General features: G+C 39.1%; 1 protein-coding gene across 1 annotated transcript in view; it reads left to right on the top strand.

Moving 5' to 3' along the window:
- The window catches only part of LOC116725673 (forkhead box protein J3-like), a 76,720-nt gene that overhangs the window by 11,017 nt on the left and 46,580 nt on the right, over window positions 1-19,123 (top strand). The window contains exons 2-3 of the mRNA XM_032571891.1: window positions 2,834-2,969; window positions 3,249-3,737. Coding sequence (XP_032427782.1) covers window positions 3,369-3,737 — 369 coding nt within the window. The 5' untranslated portion in view covers window positions 2,834-2,969; window positions 3,249-3,368. The remainder of the gene's footprint in view (window positions 1-2,833; window positions 2,970-3,248; window positions 3,738-19,123) is intronic.

Genomic DNA, 19,123 nt, shown 5'->3' with positions numbered 1-19,123 from the left:
ACCCATAAGCAAAGTCATATCCCCTTTTCCTTTGCTGGTCTATGCTATTACTCATCATCTCAGCACCTCAACAGGCTAGCGGTGTGAAGCATTACAATGTGCGACCGCGTAGGCATCCCCACGCTCCGCAACTTCTCAACAACAGCAGCAGCGGCAGCACAGCAGGTCGGGGCTTGTGGCAGGCTGATTTGCAGTTCGAGCCTCCTCGTAATGAGAGGAAAATAAGCACTTGTTGTACCGTGTCTTGTGTGTCACCACCCAAATCCCACCTACCCACCGACATTAGATCCTTAGGAAAAAAGAAAGGAAGGCACACTAATTAAGACGGCTTCTTGGGATTTGGAAAAAAAAGAAAAAAAATGTTTGGATATACTTCTTGCATAGTGGAGAGGCCTGAAGGAGAAGAATCCTTATCGAGTTTTTCTTGGTTCCTTTTTCAGCATAGTCCCTCTGCCTGACTTGTTTAGTGTTATGATTTCTGCTGCTACACATGTTTTTTTGTTGTTTTTTTCCTTCATGTAATTAAAGCAAGATACTTTTCAGATGCTGGGCATTTTCCCTCTTCTTCTTCTTCATGTTGGTATATTAGGGCTCTCCATGGGGAAAGGTGGAAAGAAACCAATGTGTTTTATCTTTGTTGGCAGGCTTTTTGAAGCTCTCACACCTTTATCATTTACTGCATGAATAGAGGATGCGTGGGCCATTGATTGGGCTCTTTGTTGTTGAAGGACACATGAAGGTTAGCGCATAGAATTGGGATGAAAGTTTAGATGTTTTTTTCATTTTATTATTATGTGATTTAGATGTTAATTCCATGTAAACACATATTTAGGGTATTTTTTACTAAGTCTTTTCGTATATCCTATTTCAATACTCCTTTCTGCCACAGCATTAATTGCAGTTCAATGCACTTAGCCAATTATCCAATTAGGTAATAACATTATTTAGTGACTTCCAGCAACTTTTAAGGCAGCCAATAGTTATTTTACTTCGTGAGTTGGCAATAATGGCGGTACTTAACAAGCATCTTTAATGTTGCTTTCATAAAATCGAATAGCTTGTCTTTCAAAAAAAATAAGAGCATACTTTTTCAACGTATTGGCTTAACTTCCTTTATCACTCTCACATAGTTCTGCTCTCTCTCAAACCACTTAAAAAATCTTGCTTACAGAATTGCTAACCCTCATTATCATGTCTCGTTTATCAGATTTACGTCCTCTTACACAAATATGTTCTTCTTCTGTTTGAACCCTGCACTTCATCGTTTTCTCTGCTTGCAGGTTTCCTTTGCTCTCTCTTGAAGCAAAGTGGAAATTCTTCCTGGTAACAGTTACAGTCAAAGAATGAGGGTTTGATGAATTTTTTTTTAACATCACTGTCTTCCTTTTGGTGTGCCTGTAGTGCTCATAAGAGTTCACTCCAGAGGTATCTCCGAGCAGAGAGAGCAGAGCTGAAAGTACAGGTTTTTCCCTGAGAGTTTGAGCGAGTGGAGCAGGATTTAAACGAGAGCAGAGGACATCTGTACAAGAAGCATATCTGCAAGCAAGAGTTACTTTTTTTTGAGTGAGAGAAGACTTTGTGGGTAAGGACATTACAATATGTAAAAAAATAAATCTTGCTCTTGCATATAAGATGTATGCTTTTAGATTTTTAAAAGAAAAGAAATCCTCTATTATTATGGCAAAACTTGACACAAAATTCCTGCTCAGAGAAATTTTCCCGACAACAGGACTCTTGACAATTCTTATTTCCTACCAAAATTGCTATATTTGTTAATATTAAAACCTTTCAAAATATAGTTTTAATGTTCTCTGCTGGACACAATAAATGGCTGAATCAACTAAAACCTTCAGTTAAAATCTAATCAGGAAGTTTAGGTAGGATTTGTTACCAAAAAGACCAAAAGTTGTTTCATGTTCCATTATTGAACATAAAACAACTTGTTTCATTTACAAATTTGTACATTTAAAAATTAATATGTTAGACTTAATTTTGATTGAATTAAATGGGAATTACTAAACATGCTGTGAAATTATTTTTACAGCATTAGATGCTGTTGTTCCATTGTTACCAACTAAAGTGGTTTTTATTAGTTAAATCAAAGCATTTTCTCTGAAGACTAACTTGGCATTTTCAGTCCAACGAAGGTAAACTACAGTACAAAACAATCACGCATGGACAATATTATTTTCTTTCTTTAGCTATGACTCATGGCAAAATTATTTGTAAAACCCTTAATAAGGGGTGTTGCTAAGTTTGACCCAGGAAATATTTTTGGGGTGAGTGTTTTGCTTAAAGCTGTAATAATAAGAGGCTGAGGGTTATTTAGCATATGTTTTTATTGCTTGCGTCTGTCTGACAGGGATGTGAGAGGCTGAGTGGGACAGAGAGGTGGGCACGGACTTGTTGGGAGAGAGAGGCACGTCAAGCAAGAAAATGAAAATGTGTATGTGTGTGAGAGAGAGACAGCGAGAGAGGGAGATGTGTGTTGGTGGGTTAGACAGAGGAAAGCGGACGAGCCTTTCAGCTCCTCCGGAGGGTTGGAATTCCTCCTGAGCTGCCCCCCACTCCGCCATCCCCCTTTGGCAGACACTTGTGAAAACAATTCCCCAGCTTTTAGTCACTGTGCAGATCCAATTGCTGTTTCCACCTTGGATGGAATGGACTTTAAGCCAGACAGACACAACATAGAGAGGAAGAGAGAGAGGAGGTTTTAATCAAGTTGGACAGATGCCGAGGCCAGCTGAACGGTTGTGCGATATTAATATCTTATGAGAGCCGTCTGGCAGCGCAAGCTCACCGTCTTGTGTGGTTTTGTGTTTGTACATTGCAGCCGCAGCAGCATCAGCCGCCGTCACGGTCGCCAGATGAAGATTTTGTGAACATGCACAAGGGGAGGACTTTACCTTTCACAGCGCTGACTTCCCCAGATGCTTTGGCCAAAAGAAAGATGGAAGGAAATGGGAAGAGTAAGACACTTATCTCATTCCAAGCCCCCAAACTACTGTCCTACTTAATGTATAATTAATGGAAACAATATGATAAACAGTTTTTAATATCCCTCTCTCACATATTTATGTGCGGTGCTAAAGGCAAAGAGATGAAAGTGCCAAAATATTTTGTTTTCTGTTATACAAAGCTAGACCGAATGTACAAGTTGACATCCATGTGTCTCTGCCAAGTCTGCTTTCTGCTCCAGCTAAGGAAGATGAATAGGCATAGTAAATAAACCTCCTGTTCTTCCCTAGGCTTGAGCCAAGACTGCAGCACAGAACCCATTCAGTGAGCCAGCAGAAAATCCCTCCGTACGCCACGTCGCTGAAGCCCCTCTCCTTCTATTCTTTTGACCCTCCGGAGCATCGAGCACCATGACCTCTGAGCTGGAGAGCAGCCTCACGTCGATGGACTGGCTTCCACAGCTCGGCATGAGGGCAGCCATCCAGAAGGCAGACATGGGACACCACCACAGTCACCTTGGGCATCATCACCATCACCACCACCACATGCACCATCACGGGCACAGCCTGGGGAAGAAGATTGTGCATCTGGATCCAGGAACCACACTGGACCAAGAGGAAGCGGCACAGCACAGAGACGGCAAACCCCCCTACAGCTACGCCAGCCTCATCACCTTCGCCATCAACGGCTCTCCGCGGAAACGGATGACACTCAGTGAGATCTACCAGTGGATCTGCGACAACTTTCCTTACTACAGAGAGGCGGGCAGCGGCTGGAAGGTAAGAGAGGATAAGACAGGCAACTCCACATTTAGAGTTTTTTTTTGTTTGAGTATAAGAAACTAATATAGCAACCATAACACTGATCATCAACTCCTATGAAGGCAATCATCCGAGTCATCTGAATATTGCTGAGTGGTACTTTTCAGGATGTGCTGAACTTTGAATTCTAGTTTTGGTTCACAATATTGTTTATGAAAGTTTGCAATGCCCTGCTGATGTCATGTAGCTCTGAGTTTTCTAATACCCATGGAGGTTATGCTGCAATGAGTCTTGAGCTGTTTGGTCTGTCTCTCTTTTCCTCTCACCTTTTCTCTCTCTCTCTCACTCTCTCGGTCTCTTTTCAGTGTTTTTGAAAAAATAAAAGAGTCTCTATAGTCTGTGGCATACCAGTCTAAAACTCTTATACCAGCAGGGGGCACTAATGCCAATATTGCCCCATTGAAAAGCAGTTGTCCTTTTCACTTGCAGCACTACTGAAAAGATGAAAGTACTGAGCATGGCTAAAGTAGTACTCAGCTTAAGTTCTACCAAAAGAGTTGTTCTGCTTCTTCTCTTTGGCATTGTTTACCTTTTCCATCTTGAAAAACCACAATATAAAACTACATTCTTGGGGTTCTTAGTGAAAGTGTTGGTAAGCATGTTTTTTAAGGTTTGTCCAGTACGTCATAGTTTTCAACAATCTCATGATATTCAGTTCATATGTAGGGAAACTGCGTTTTAAAGGATCTTTATTTTGCAGATTATATGTGACTATTCTTTCTTCTTTCTATTCTGTACGTTTTACACTTCCAAAAATACCATGGAAATGTGGTTGTAGAGTGTATTTTATGTATTATTCTATGTCTGATTGCTCCTAAAGTTTCAGTCTGGACAGTTGTATTTTTGTTTTCTTCTTCTTCACACTTTTGGTGATGGTCTAATCACGAGCTAACCTAACTAAATATTGCTTTGATCTTGGCATCCACTGTCTCTCTCCATAAGAGGCAGTACTTATAGCTTGTGGTTTTCATCTCATTGCCAACTCTAAGATCAGTACTACTGTTATGTATGTGACCCTATGGTCCTCTTTGATGTTCTCAGCAGGAAAACCTTGCAGCCCTGCACAGCATTCCTGCAGTTCTTAACAGCCATAGAAGAACAATGTCAATTTCTGCATCTTGAAAGTCTAAAAAGTTCCCAAACTAAGGCCGTTTGCTTAAGGCGTGTTTCACATTTCTCTCAAATGTCGATGTTTTATATACATATGAGTTGAATTATTTTAATTCCACTTTAACATTTTCCGTTTTTTATTTGCTAACATTTAAGCATGTCTGACTCAACAAGAGGAATTAATATTGGCTACCGATTGCATCATATCCCATGAAACTCATACTGATGGTGCTCGGAGTGCCAAGCACCGACTGATCCCGCTGTTGCCTTAAACAGCACAGAAACCTTTTAGTGAACTGAGAATGATTGACAGGTGCATTTTGTCTCATTCAGGGGACATTATTAAATCCTTATGCAAATGTAGCAATGCAAATCCTGGCTAATACGAGCAGAAAGGTGCCGCTGTTATTGGAGACAAATGAATAGATCCCTGTGGTTGTGTCTTGGGGATTCTGTGGCTTATTAGTGGAAGAAGGGGATGGATATAGTCCTTCGACTGATGCACTGAAAAGGCTGTCTGCAAACTATGAACCAATTCATCTCTCTGAGAGTGGGAACGTTTTTCCTCTTCTCTCATTATTTCTCTTCCCTTTCACTTTCCATCTTCATCTCCTGAGCACTTGCACTCCACCAAACCATCTCCCTGCCTCCTCTCTCAGCCCTCCCCGTCAGTCACTCCTCTCGTCTCTTCTTCTCTTTTGCTTTCACAAACTCGTGTTTGCTCCCTGTCTGTAATCTTGAACGCACCGTTCCCTGAACATAGACGCATGCCAGAAACGGAGACAAAAAGGTTATGATCCAAGCCTGGGCTTTTGCTGGCAGAGTTCCTTCACCTGCACATAGATTCAATCAATTAGTTTTTCTTTTTGTCTCCAGAGAGGTGATAAAGGTTACCAAGACAATTTTTGGCTTTTTCTTACCGCTGCTCATGAATGCATTCTGCTGTTGGTTGTACTGGAGCGCCAGGATATTATTGTACCCCATAATTACACCATGATATGCATTGATTGTGTATGTGTGTGATTGAATCCTGTTAAGATCATTAACACACTACACTGGTGGCACTGAGATATTCTTCTCGGTCTGGCATTGCAGAGCTATTCTGCTTTTTAATAAGCCAGGATACAATACCTACAATCTATTGAATAAATCAGAAAAGCAGCAGGGCAAATATTTTGACTTTTTTTATTTTTTTTTACCAAGATAGGTTCTAATAAATAATGAAAAAGTTTGGCATTCATCTGTAAAAAGCAAATCTTTGGCTTGTCCTTGAACTTGTCTTTTAGAAACTTCCAGTGCCTTAAATATTTGTCAAATTTTCTCATGTTAAAGTCACACATTTTAATGCAGCTAATTTGCATTTCATGAGAAAAGAAAACAATGCATGGCTTTCAATTTTTTATTATCAAACAAAAATCTGAAAGGTGTGGCATGCATTTCCTTTACTATAATAAAAGGGGACTGAATAAACTCCAGTAAAACCAGTTGTCGTTAGAATTTACTCAATTAATGAATACTAAGAAGCACAAGATGTTGCTTCGGTCAGACAAGGTTAAAATTGAACTGTTGGGCCTGCAAACAAAATAGGTGTGGCAGAAAACTAACACTGCACATCATCCAGAAGACTCTATCCCCACTGTAAAACAGTGATGACAGCATCATCCTGAGGGATGCTTTTCTTTGCCACGGAAAGAGATGGATGGAGCTAAAAAGGGTGTGGAGATTCACTCACTACAGCTAGAGCTGCAAAAGAACGGTACAGATCAAAACGCTTTTGTGCGTCAGAATGACTTGGTGAAAGTCCAGACCTAAACTTATCTGTGAATCTGATCAGATCATTATTTATAGAAATTGTTGAGATCCACAAATTATTATCCTTCCACTTTCTATTCATGCAATTCTGTGTTGGTCTATTGCATAAACCAGGTGTGCCAAACTCATCTTCATTTATAAAAAATCTGAATGTTCCTAAAAGGGCCGGTTGTCCCAGAATGAATTGATGAAACCCATTACATTGCTAAAATATCAATAAATAGCTGTTTCAGCATTTAGTACGTGTTTCTTAAAATTAAATCATATTGAACATTTTTTCACACTGATCAGTCCATCCAGGTTTCCGTGATTGTTTTTGTGGGATATTTTACAATCAAAATAACTGATTTTTGAAATTTAGAAATATTTTTGAAATAATTTTTACGATATTTGCGCTAATGTGTGATGTTAAATATGACTTTTTATTATTCGCTGCATCAATAACAGACTATAACTTGACATCAAGGCAGCAGTCACTTAAATCCAATGTTTTTTGGCCAATTTTGAGAGAAAAATATCAGTAAAATCAGAAAAATGTGGGGATCTGTCGATTTTGTGCGACTTCTTTTGTGTGAATTTTGCACATTTGTGAAAAACTGGAGGGAAGTTCTTGATGTAATTTGGAGTCTGGAGGGGCCACATAACATTTGGCACCTGGCCCTTGAGTTTGACACATGTTTTCATAAACCCAGCTAGATTTGGAAGTTGGAACCAAACTTAATGTAAACAAACTGAATGTGTATGAATAGCTTCTGAAGCTTCTCTTAATAGATCAAAGTACATTATATTGAGTGAGTAATGCATTAGTTTGTACAGAAAGGCTTTAGACCATTGCTTTCTGGGTGACCTAACCCATCACAGCAGGGCTTGTTTTGTATCAGCCGTCACAGGGAACGTTACATAAGCCCAGCTAATTCCGGTTAAGGTGATTGCTGTCTGCTGCACACAGTAGGATCCAGACTCAAAGATTGTCTTATTGACAGATTCTACAGATATTGTTGTGGTTGACATATCCACCTGTGTGAAGTGCACACTCTTAAGATGGATGTTTTTTCTTCTTCTTCTGAATTTAGACTTCAGGCAAACTCTCATGCTTTCAGGAAACACTTTACATATATGATGCGTCCGGATTGTCTTGTCTCTGTTCGCCTGCCGCCGCGCGTGCACGTACGCTCACACACGAACCGGTGGACCCAGAGAGAGACTCCCGCTCAGGTAGGCAGAGTACGTGTGCAGTCTGCAGATTACACGCAGGGAGCTCGGCAGGAGATGAGATGGGAGGAGGAAGAGAGGTGTGTGTGTGTGGAGGGTTGGGAGGGGGTTGCTGTTAGAGAGCAGCGAAGAGGTTTACTACCCAGCACACGCACTCCGTCTGCTCTGTATGATAATGTGAGAGTGCAGGAATGGCAGAGTTTAAACCAGGACAACATGCATGCACCAGCTCGACCACACGAACGCATACAACCGCCGTATTGAATGGGTTGCATTTACCCACATGGTCTCAGTTTCAGATGTATTAAAAGTGAAAGCAGATATCTTTCTCTTGTACTCGTTCAGCCTCTCAAGGTCACGAGAGTTTTGGGTTCTTTGGCAAGAGAAAATGAATATGGAAAGAACTCTTTTTATCTGAGACGTATTGACGAGAAGCTTCAGCTTGAGCATGCATGCATAAACGATTTGTTTTTGGACCTTGTTGAATCTTCTTATAACATCTAGTATTACAAGCATGCGTACCATTTTGTTTTTCTTTTTTTTTTCAATGTTTTCTTTAAATCATGGGAGTAAGCTGGAAGAGGGCTATGACTGGAAACAGCGTTGCATTAGAATGCGTCATACTCGTGTTATTTAGTATCTCTGGAACGTCTTTATCTCCCCTATGTTATCTCTACCAGCCTCACTCTCACTCCCCGCTTTTGTGCTCGCACATGTCCTGCCCCCCCGCTTCCCTTTTTAAAAAAAACCCAAACATCCCTATCTGGTCCACGTGTCGGTCCACTCTCGAGGCCAGCTTGACCACAGCTTATAATGAGCACACAGTGGGACACCAACTTTCACTGCAGGTTTCCCATTTTCTGTCTTTGTCCTTTTGCCGCCAGCTTGTAGGGGTGAGGCATCTGAAAATAAAATAATGTCTTGCAATTTTGATTTTGTTTTATTCTATGATAAGTGGAGAGTATTACTTCAACATTTTATTGACTATGTTATGTGAAACTATGAGTGACATTATTCATCTTGTGTGTTTTTTTAAAAGTATGTTCAATATAATTTAGCTTCGTTTATCAACAGGACCCTTTTCTATTCTCACCACTGTCACTAGATTTCAGAAGGTAGATATTTTAGCCTAGATTTCAAACTGTTGTCTTCTGCTTTCAGTCTGCATTAGGTGTGTGGTTGATTGAAAGCGTACAAGTTTTTACATATCTAAGAAACAGGAAATTATTATTTTCTGGGATTTTTATACAATTTGTGCTACCTGTCATAGTTGAATCGGTCACATTTGTTTTAGTTCAATAACAGACTAAAAGTTTACTGTAACCATTTACCTTTAATCTCCATTTAGAAAGTTGATGATGGTGTTTAGTTTAGGGCAAAGTTTCCTTTAGAAATGGAATGAAAGGCCAAGAAGAGGGAGATTGATAGAAAATGTGGAGTTTAAAACAACAAATGACTAACTGGTGTCAGTCTTTTACAGCAAGTTAAGGACAACTATAAAGAGATTAAAACTTTTTCAGAAATACTTTCATGACTGTCAATATTTGCATTAAGAATAAAGTCCTAATTGGGAAACTGGAAAACATGTTGCCCTTCTGTGATTTGGGGCTGCCTGTTTTAAAGTGGTTGGTGGGAAACGTGACAGCAGAACTCCTTCATGATTTCCACGGTCAACTTTCTAAATGACGAATTGCTTTTTCTACCCGGATTTTTAAATATTAATATGTCAGGGACAGTAATTTATATCCTGCGTTGTTTACTTGAACTGATAAGATGCTCACAGATAATAACGGACGAGTGATTTATCAAAGCATGTGTGTATGAAACATTTTAAATAAATTTAAAAATAAAAAAATGCATTTCTCAATTAAAACTGATCATAATACAAACTCTGAATGCATGTAAGCCTGCATTATTTTAGAAAACAAAGATACATATTTATATATTTAACAGATTAAGGCAGCTAAAGTGGTTGATAATAAAAGTTAACCGTGTTTAACAAAAAGATAAATTGAATAGTGGTGGATCTTCCGTTTATCCTGTCCTTTCTGATATGCAATGTCTCTTCTGTAATTTCCTTTCCGCTGTGTCGCATTGTGTTGTTATACAGGATGACAGGAAAATGAGGCAGTAATATGGGCCCAGTTCACTGCAAGACTGTTTCTGTTGGGTTGTGCTTGAAAGCAAGAGGAAGAAAAGCTCTTGAAGTCTGCAATGTAGGTGCTATTCACATAGTTTTAAAAAAAAAGGCAGTTCTTCAATTGCTCCACTTTATTCTTTTCTAAATTAGATTAAATTCTGACCACAGATTATTTTGGGTTCATGCTGTGATGCATCAGATAATCAACTTAGTTGAATAAATAAGCCTGTGCTGATAATCTGAAAGCTTGAAAAGACATTGAGATGTTTAAATTGTAATTTCTATATGTGGGTATGACGATGTCTGCAAAAGTCTGGAACTTGATTTCAGTATTCTACAAGTAGGCTAAGAAGGAGTTAAGAGTGCCACTCCTTCTGTTCCTTTTTTAATTGTCTTGTTTCGTGCTTCCTATCTTTTTAGTTCTTTCCTTTTTCATTCGTTTAGTCTTTTCTTCCATTCTTCTTTCTCTCTTTGCCTTTTTTGTTGTGGTGTCATTATTTCTGTCCTCTCTTGTTTTATTTCTATTTCCTTTTTCTGTCCTTCATTCATTGATTCCTTTCTTTCTTCCTTCCTGCTTCCCTTATGTGCTACCCCTCTTTCTTTCTTGTTCTTTCTTCTTGTTCTGTCCTTCATTTCATTTCAATAATTTGATCCTTGCCTCATTCCTTCATTTGTTCTCTCTGTCGATTCTTTCCTTACTTGCATCCATCTTACTTCCTTCCATTCCTTTTCTTATTGTGCCCTCCTTCCTTGTTTCACTTCTCCCTTCCTTTCTTTTGGTTTCCTTTTATCCATGTGTCCTTTCTTGCAACTTGCTTGCTTACCACTACTCCTCCTATTTACTTTACTTTACCCTTTCTTCATCCCTTCCTTTATATTGTCCAAATGTTGCATTCTGTCTTGCTTCCTACCTAACTTCGTTGCATCCTGTCTTGTGGCCTCCATTCTTCCTTCTTCTTTTCCTTTTTACTGCTGCATGTGAGCTTCCTTTCTTGTTTCCCCTCATGAGTCCTTCATCCTTTGTGCCCTCCTTTCTTGTATTAGCCCGCTGTTAAGATAAGTTCATAGTGAAATTTACTACTTCATCTTTATGAAGGAATATTTAGGAAATTTATACACCACATACAAAACACAGTCCAGACATGTGCAGTCGGTGCTGACTAAATCGGTCTCTCTGAAACCCTGAGGCTTCAGGCAGCCTCTCATGCAGCCAAGCTAATTGCGTGCAAATTAGCAAACCCTAATATGAGGCTGTGAAGGGCAGCCGTGCCACAGAGGCCTTTGCCCTTTGGCTGACCACCGCGTATCACAGACAATCACCTGATATGAATCATTACTAGGCAATTTATTCAGGGTCACCACTCTTACTGCTGCATGTGAGCTCTACAGCTGAGAGCCTCGACAGTCAGCACTATGCTTCATTTCCATCACCTGTTTTGATCATTTTAGTTTAATACAAAGTTGCGTAAGGCCACACCTATGCACATCTGTCCACATATGGAAGAGAATGTCTTAATATCAGAGGTGGTGTGAAACATGAGATGACACAATGGACAGTACTGGGTTCACGATGAGATTTTAGGAATCACTTTTTGAAAAACCAAGAAACTCCATTTTATTGTTTTTACATATAAAATAGAACTTTCACAAAGTATCATGAAAAAAACCAGTAATCGATTGAAGTGTACAACACTCCAGTCAATGTGTGACATCTCTAAAAGGTTTTAAAAAAAATAAATAAATAAAGAAGCAATAAGCATTAGTTAGTCGCGCTGCTGGATTGTAACCAGGTTGCAAACTTCACTTTAAAATGCGAAAAGCAGAAATGGGAGCACGAGGCAAAAGACATATTAAGCAGTTTATTGAAACCGACATTTAAAATGAAACATCAACTCAGTAGTTAAAACAAAAACTTTAAACAGAACTAAAGGTTTCAAAAAAGTTCTAGTATTGTTTAGGCCCAATGATCAATTCAGAAGTTAGTTCAGGCATTCTTGACATGAGTGTTGCAGTCATTGCTCGATGTGTTGAAGAATGGCTTCATGAAGGACATCCACGGTCTAGACCTGGCATCTGCTTTTGTAAATGTCTCTTTCCGTTTAGTCTCAAATGTTTTGTTTCTAATGTGATTTAGGTCAGAGGAACATGAAGGATTTCCAAAACAGGGACGTTGGTTCCCCTGGAAGAGGTCCTTTGTAAGATGAACTTTGTCACCCCTTCTGACGAAAGACTCAGTAATGACTGCACAGCCCAGGGCCTTCAGTCATAAAGGTCTGCCCACTGTAGCATCCCCACATAGCCAGCAGTAGCTTCACTTCCCTGTACAACCTGAAGATCCATCATTCTACTGAAGGAAAAAGTTCTTGTGAGTTCCTCTTACCCTTTCAGTAACCATGGAAACCATCAATACACATTTTTCTCAGACTTAAAATTTCCCTTCATCTTTTAATGTTTACCTATGGTTATTAGAGCTGCAGTCATTATCAGTAAGAGCCTTAATTTGGGTCAAGAATCGGTCTGTGTTTTCACGGACACACAGTTGGATGCTCTGGCTGAGCACAGTTGATATTTAGTGGCTTGTGAACTTGGCTTTTGTGTCTTGACCCCCTGAGGACCCTTTCAGGTTTTACAGTTAGTCTTACATGAGCAGAGCTAGAGTGCTGTGAGACGTCTTGCTTGTGCAGCTCAACAGTTCTGCCAAAGACAGAAAACGTTTGGACGTTATGATCAGCGGGTCAAGCTAGTGTGAATGCTGCCCTGTGCATGGATTTGGACTTTTAAGGCTAATGTTCTTAAAGCTTTGATTAGCTGATTAACTATTTGTTGGGGAGTTCATCTGTACAAAGTAAAATCAATTTTACATTTAAAAATATATCAACACACAGGAGTCAGAAGTTGGGAAGGTTGGCAAAATCAGTATGCTTTCTGCCATACGTATATAAATAAAACCATTTTTCAAATATAATGTCGTTTTGAACTCCAGCGTTCAGAAACATTCCTCAGTCAGTGGTTTGGTTGACAATAGATGAATAGTCACTGATAAACCTGCTAACTTTCTCTCTGCAGCAAAATTGCCTTTGATGATTACAAAGGCCACAGACATTGAAAAACATATAGAGAACCTTTCTCTGTCACACCTCTGAGCTTCAGTGATAAACACGCACAGCTCGCCAGATGTTACCATTCAAATATGATAATACAAGAACGCAAGCCTAACATTGTCCTATGAGTAAACCTCAAATGACATGCATGTGAGCTACTTTATAATGAGCAGAAGGAGCACTCCGTTTGACGCAGTCACTGGTCTGTCTCAGACCAGTGACTCTATGCTGTCTCTTCAGTAGATGTGCCTCTGCTTCTTCTACTGCTGCCTGCACTGCCTCCATTGTTAAGCAACTGTCTAGAGTCTAGACCAATGATGTGATCGACTGGTGAAGTAATGCAAAGCTCAGATGTTTTCATTCCTTGCGTGGGTGTCCATTGTCTCCATTGTGTCTCACGGTTGCGCTCGAACACTAAAACCGAGTTGTTTAACAATTGGAAAACTATCCATAGCATGAGAAGTTGCTGTCTTAAAAAAAACCCCAGAGGATAATTCTTCAAAAAAACTCATCCCTCGTGTTCTTTTAAAGGTGACTACAACTTATTTGTTGTTATCCCTGTCGAAATGTGAGATCAATGACATTTTCTTTGCCATTAATAAGTATGGCAGCCCTTATTTTTTGTGTGGAATCTATTTTTTCCCAAATTGATTTCAGGTTTTCATAGATGGAGTTTTTTAGTAGGACAGACGTATGCAGCAATATGTGTGTTTGATGATTTTTGGAGATTTTTCTTCATTATTCTCCTCCATGTGGTCTTTGATAAGACAAGCTGGAATCCTCATTAAGCTCATGTCCCTGTTTTTTATTTTATTTTGAATTGACTGTAGGTGTGGTGACGTTTACATTTACATCTTTACATGTCCATTTATAGTAACAATAACAAAAAAACCCACAACCTAATTATTGCAAAACCAGTATTGAGGCAAGCAAGTCTGTAACCATTTAGATATAAAAGGAGCAATTAACTTTTGTAGGGAAATAGTAGGCAGTGGTTTCTGTTCACAATGAAATTTGCACTTTGGATTCGGCTGTATAAGTTGTTGGAAACCGAGTGTCCTGACAGTCATAGGAATCTCTTTCATCCAAATGTAAAATTAAATGTAATGTTATTTTTTTGTTTCTGATTTTGTCAAAACATCTTTGATGATTAGAAGTATCCAGTAAGGTAGGTTATCATGGTGTCACCATGTTACCATAGTTTCTAGTGGATTTGTGTTGGCTTCAAGATATGTCTTTAAAAAAAAAAAGAGTAAAAAAAAAGCAGTTTTTCCAGACATCAAAATTATAAACTACAATAAACTCTCATTTAGTTAGATCTTTTTTAATTCAGCGTGGCGGACCTAGTGTGTAAAAAAAAAAAAAAGGGTCATATTTATTAGAAACTGAAGGAGGAAAGTGAAACTATTCCACAGTTTTTCTTTTTAAAGTCAGTGTTCAGAAAAGCCACTGGAATCACCACATTGACATTTAACATATCAATGTTAAATGTCATGGGGCTTTGCATTTAATTTAACTGCTCTTTATGTGGACTTTCAGCCTTAGAGAAATTGTTGGTCTCTTTCTGCTCACACATACTTATACGTTTTAGCCCAATGCTATTCATTCCCCTGGCAGATTTAAATTTAAAGGAATCTTCTGCTTTACCAACATGATTGAAAAGGATATAGAAGTGTTTCAAATAGGATCCAAGGAAGACGTTACTTCTCAGTGAAAGTTTGCTTCGCAAAATCTCATCTGAGCAAAGAAGACAACTTCTGGTCTTTTTTTTGGAGGTCAGACAATATGTTTGGCCACAATGATGTAACATTTGTTTGACATAAAAAGGAGAAACATTCAACCCAAAGAACATCATCTATGCAGTCAGCTTGGTAGTGGGAGCAAGTTGACAGGCATCTTTATCAAAGTAAACAAGAAGACAAAATCAAAATTCTCAGTCTCAGCCTGCACAAATGACAATTTCAGAAAAACAGACGGCTAAATTTGTGAAAAAGCGGTTGGCAAAAAATCCACGTTTTTGAGGGGCCTGAATTAAATCCAATACAGAATCTGTGGTAGGAGGTAAAGATTAGGCTGATGACTAACAGGCTTCCCAGCCTCAGAGATTTACAACTAAGATAGCAGTGAAGACATATAAAAAGCTTCTCAGCAATTGAGCAATGAGAACCTTTTCTGACCAGACTCAATAAAAATAACTTTGAATCTGTCAGGGGTATGTGTAATTTTGAATTTAACTGTATGTATACTATATACATAAAAACGCAGCGTATATCGATGCAGCTATTAATTATGCTTGTGTGAGAATCCACGGTAGGAGCTTTTAATTATGTACTAATCACTAGAACCAGTGTCGGTATTAAATTCTTAATTAAAAGCGAGGAATTTCTCTCGCTATCTCCTCGAGCGTTTGGCACACGCCCAGCACTGTGTTCCGCTCTCCAACCAGCCAGGCCCACAGCACTCTCCATATGGCTAATAACAGGCTTAAGGCTGGTTTCCCTAGCACTGTGGAATGCAACAATTATGCTACAGAATGAGCTTATTTTGCTTGTTATAAGCTTTACATCCTGCCTGACATGAGTCTGTCGTTTGTCAGACCCCAACTAACATCGGAACGTCTCATAAAATGTTTCAGCAGAGAGAAACATTGATGTTTCAAGATGTTTATCTGGTTCAGCAAAACAAGCCCACTCAAGTGAATGAAGATCTGTGCTGTAAAACATTTATGGTGCTTCTTATAGAAGAACAAAATGGTCTTGGGGTTTATTTTAGTTTTTTTTTTTTTTTTTTTTACATTCGGATAGTTTTTTTTTGTTGTTGTCCTCAAACAACTGAGGTTCTATACCCCAAAAAAATGTTTGAAAAATGAGACATGCGAACAGAAACTCTTGTTCTGGTTGAGCTGCCTTTGAATTGATGACGACAAGCTGATCTCTTATTGGCTTTATTGACATTTTAATCACAGGAGGACGTGAGAGGTGGGACTGAGACATTAATCAGGCGTCTTAACATCACATTTACTCGGTACTCGACTGTGTCTGAGCAGACTGACATACAGCCCAGTGGGTCGTCATTCATTCCATTATATTTTGACAGTCTTTCCAAAGTGTTTTGTGGACATTTGTGGGCATTTTCTGTTGGTTTTTAGTAGAGATGCACAGATCACACAGAGCATTGCGGGCCAATTTTTGATCTCTGGTTTCTATAAAGCTCTTACCTACATCTAATGCTTAGAGCTAATTCCTATTTATTTTTAGGGCCTAAACGTATTTTTGCTGCTTCTTTTTTGTCACTTATTATTAATGTTTGGAACAAAGGAGCGGAAGTCATAGAAATGACTCTGAAACAGCGTTTTACTCATTTAAAACAAATATCACAGTTTGGATTTTTTGTTTTTACTATAAAAATCAGTGTCTTGTGTGTGCATCAGTGTTAACATGCAGACACTGAGCTTAACTCTGAATACTCTAAAAGGCTGTAAACATTTCAGGATTCAACATGCTCCATCACAGAAATCGAAAGCGTTAGAAAATAAATATTCAGCCTCGTTGATATCTCTTAAGTCAGCTCCGGGTCACTTTACTCCCTCACCAGTTGGACAAAATCTTCCCAAGTTGGGTATGAATTAGATTGTGTAATTAATTGTGTAGAAAATTAAAAATTATTATTTTTTTTTACTTTTTTGCTAAAAAGACAGGTATGAAATCAGCACAGCTTGACTATAAGCCACTCCGGAGTATAAGTCACATCAGTCGAAAAATGTGTGGTGAAGAGAAAAACGACACAAGTCACACTGTAGTAATTGGAGAAATTGTCAACCGTGACTTTCTGTGTCTACATAACTAGAAACCATCTAGCGTAAACAGCAGTCCATCAGATCTCGAATAAACTAAAAAACAAAAGACTGTCGCTGGATGTTATTTGGATTCACATGAAGTGCAGCCCGAGCATTCCTTCCTGCGCGCCCTGCTCTCCTGCTCGCACACCCCCTCTCCCGGAAAGCCGCTGACAGAGACTGTCACTTCACCGCAGTCCGATGGCTGACACAACAGCAACACAGCAACAGGAAGTGTGCCACCGTGACCTAGTTCGATCTGTGTTATTTCTGAAACACGTCAGTAGAATTACAACTGCGAGCATTTGTCTTTCTATATTAGCTGCAAAATTAGAAATCCCGCTAATTTGACGCAGGAAGGATGTTCAGGATACATTTACCAGGTTTATCTGATTTTGTCATTTGTTATCGTATGGACTATAGCCGAGGTTTTTGCTCTCCAGATCTAAATTTGTTGTCTAACCACTGTAAACAATACAAAGCAATTCCAACTAATGCACTGCATTTCATTAACTATATTTCTCTGCCTCAGAATGTCTTGTTTTTATGCTTTTGGGGGTCTGTTCTTATTTTAGCCATTGTATTTATTTCACAATAAAAGTTTGTGGCTTGAAGGAATGTGATGTGAAAGCCAATTTCCTTCTAGAGCCTGTCCCAAATTGGCAAAAAATACCTTTATTCATAAGCGCTGCTCCCTCTGAATCCCATATTGTATTTATTATTTATGTTTTCTATTTAGTAAGTCTCTTTTACCTCTATATTTTTTCACTCTACATGCATCATAAGAAAAAAAACATACAAGTGACTCATAAAGTAAAAGCTTTCATTAACAAACAAGCCAGGCTGTGTTAATGGTTCTGTGTTCAGTTATACACTGGGTTTAAGTGGGTTAGAACAACAGCGTATCACTCTGCTCTCAGATTTTATGGATGCCAGCAAAATGTTGCTCATAATTGTAGTAAATTATATTTAGTTTTCAACAATATCATAAGTAAAGATCTGAAAAGTGTGGGGCACCTTTTTATGCAACCATCTTTAATGTGGTACGACAAAAAAAAAAAAAATCAAGTGCCCTCATTCAAAAGAAACAAAATTGGGATTTATGATCTGTTTTTGTCTAAATATGTTGAATTCCAGTAACTTAATGACTCACAAGTTTAAATTTGATGTAGCTGCTCAGATGTGTTGCACAAGCTGAAAATCTTACAAATCATGTGTTTTCAATCCACATCTTTGTTTTAGAATCTAAAGTATTTCCACACACCATCCATTAATTCAACCCCCCCACCAGGAGTTATCCTGCTGCTTCGCCTCTCGTCCTCTTCGCACTTTTCCTGACTTTTGAGAACAACATTTGACACCACATGTGGATGATGATGTTGTTTTTTATGATTACTTAGTGCCAAAATCAAAATTCTATGCTAGTTGTGATTACTTTCTCGGTTATGTGACATCAGGCCGATGTGGCACGTATATAAACTTTTGACCAACACCGTGTCTGCTAACGTGCTCAGGCATACAAACAAAACACAGAAATCCAGCCTACAGATACACATTTTCAGGCACACACACCGTTAGGAAATTCACCTTTTCCCATAGTCAACGTGTGTGAGGAAAAGTAGAGTGTGGGGGAAGGGCCTATCAAATGAAATGAAATGAATATGTATAAGATGGAGTTTAAAATACCGTCTTGTATTCAGCCCTGCATGCTCACCGAGCGTCTGTCACTCTGTCAGCATCAGGATATAATAAGGCGGCATTTCAATGACGCTCAGAACTCCGGAGGCTCTCACATCTAAGACACCTGTCCATATGCGCACATACCCTGAACTGCCTGCTCCAGCCGACTCCTGCTCCCTGTTTCTTTTTAGCGCACCCTCCCTTTTCCTCGGCTTCTTTTCCTCTGCCTTCAAACTGTACCACATCTTACTCTTTCTTTATGCTCTGCCTGGCTCAGCTGAGAGATAGTAACGTATTCTTTTTCTCTTCTTCTGCCATTTCTTCCTTTCTTTTTGTTTCTGTTCTGTTTGCAGATGCACACGGATTACCTTTTTTTTAACACCACAACACACACCTGTAGGGCACTGGGCCCTCCTGAATACTGCTGGGTGTGTGTGCCTGTGGACATAGGTTA

This window comes from Xiphophorus hellerii, chromosome 1, assembly GCF_003331165.1.
Source record: "Xiphophorus hellerii strain 12219 chromosome 1, Xiphophorus_hellerii-4.1, whole genome shotgun sequence".
NCBI lineage: Eukaryota > Metazoa > Chordata > Actinopteri > Cyprinodontiformes > Poeciliidae > Xiphophorus > Xiphophorus hellerii.
The sequence above is the reverse complement of the archived record's forward strand: the minus strand, read 5'-3'. Positions and strand labels throughout refer to the sequence as shown.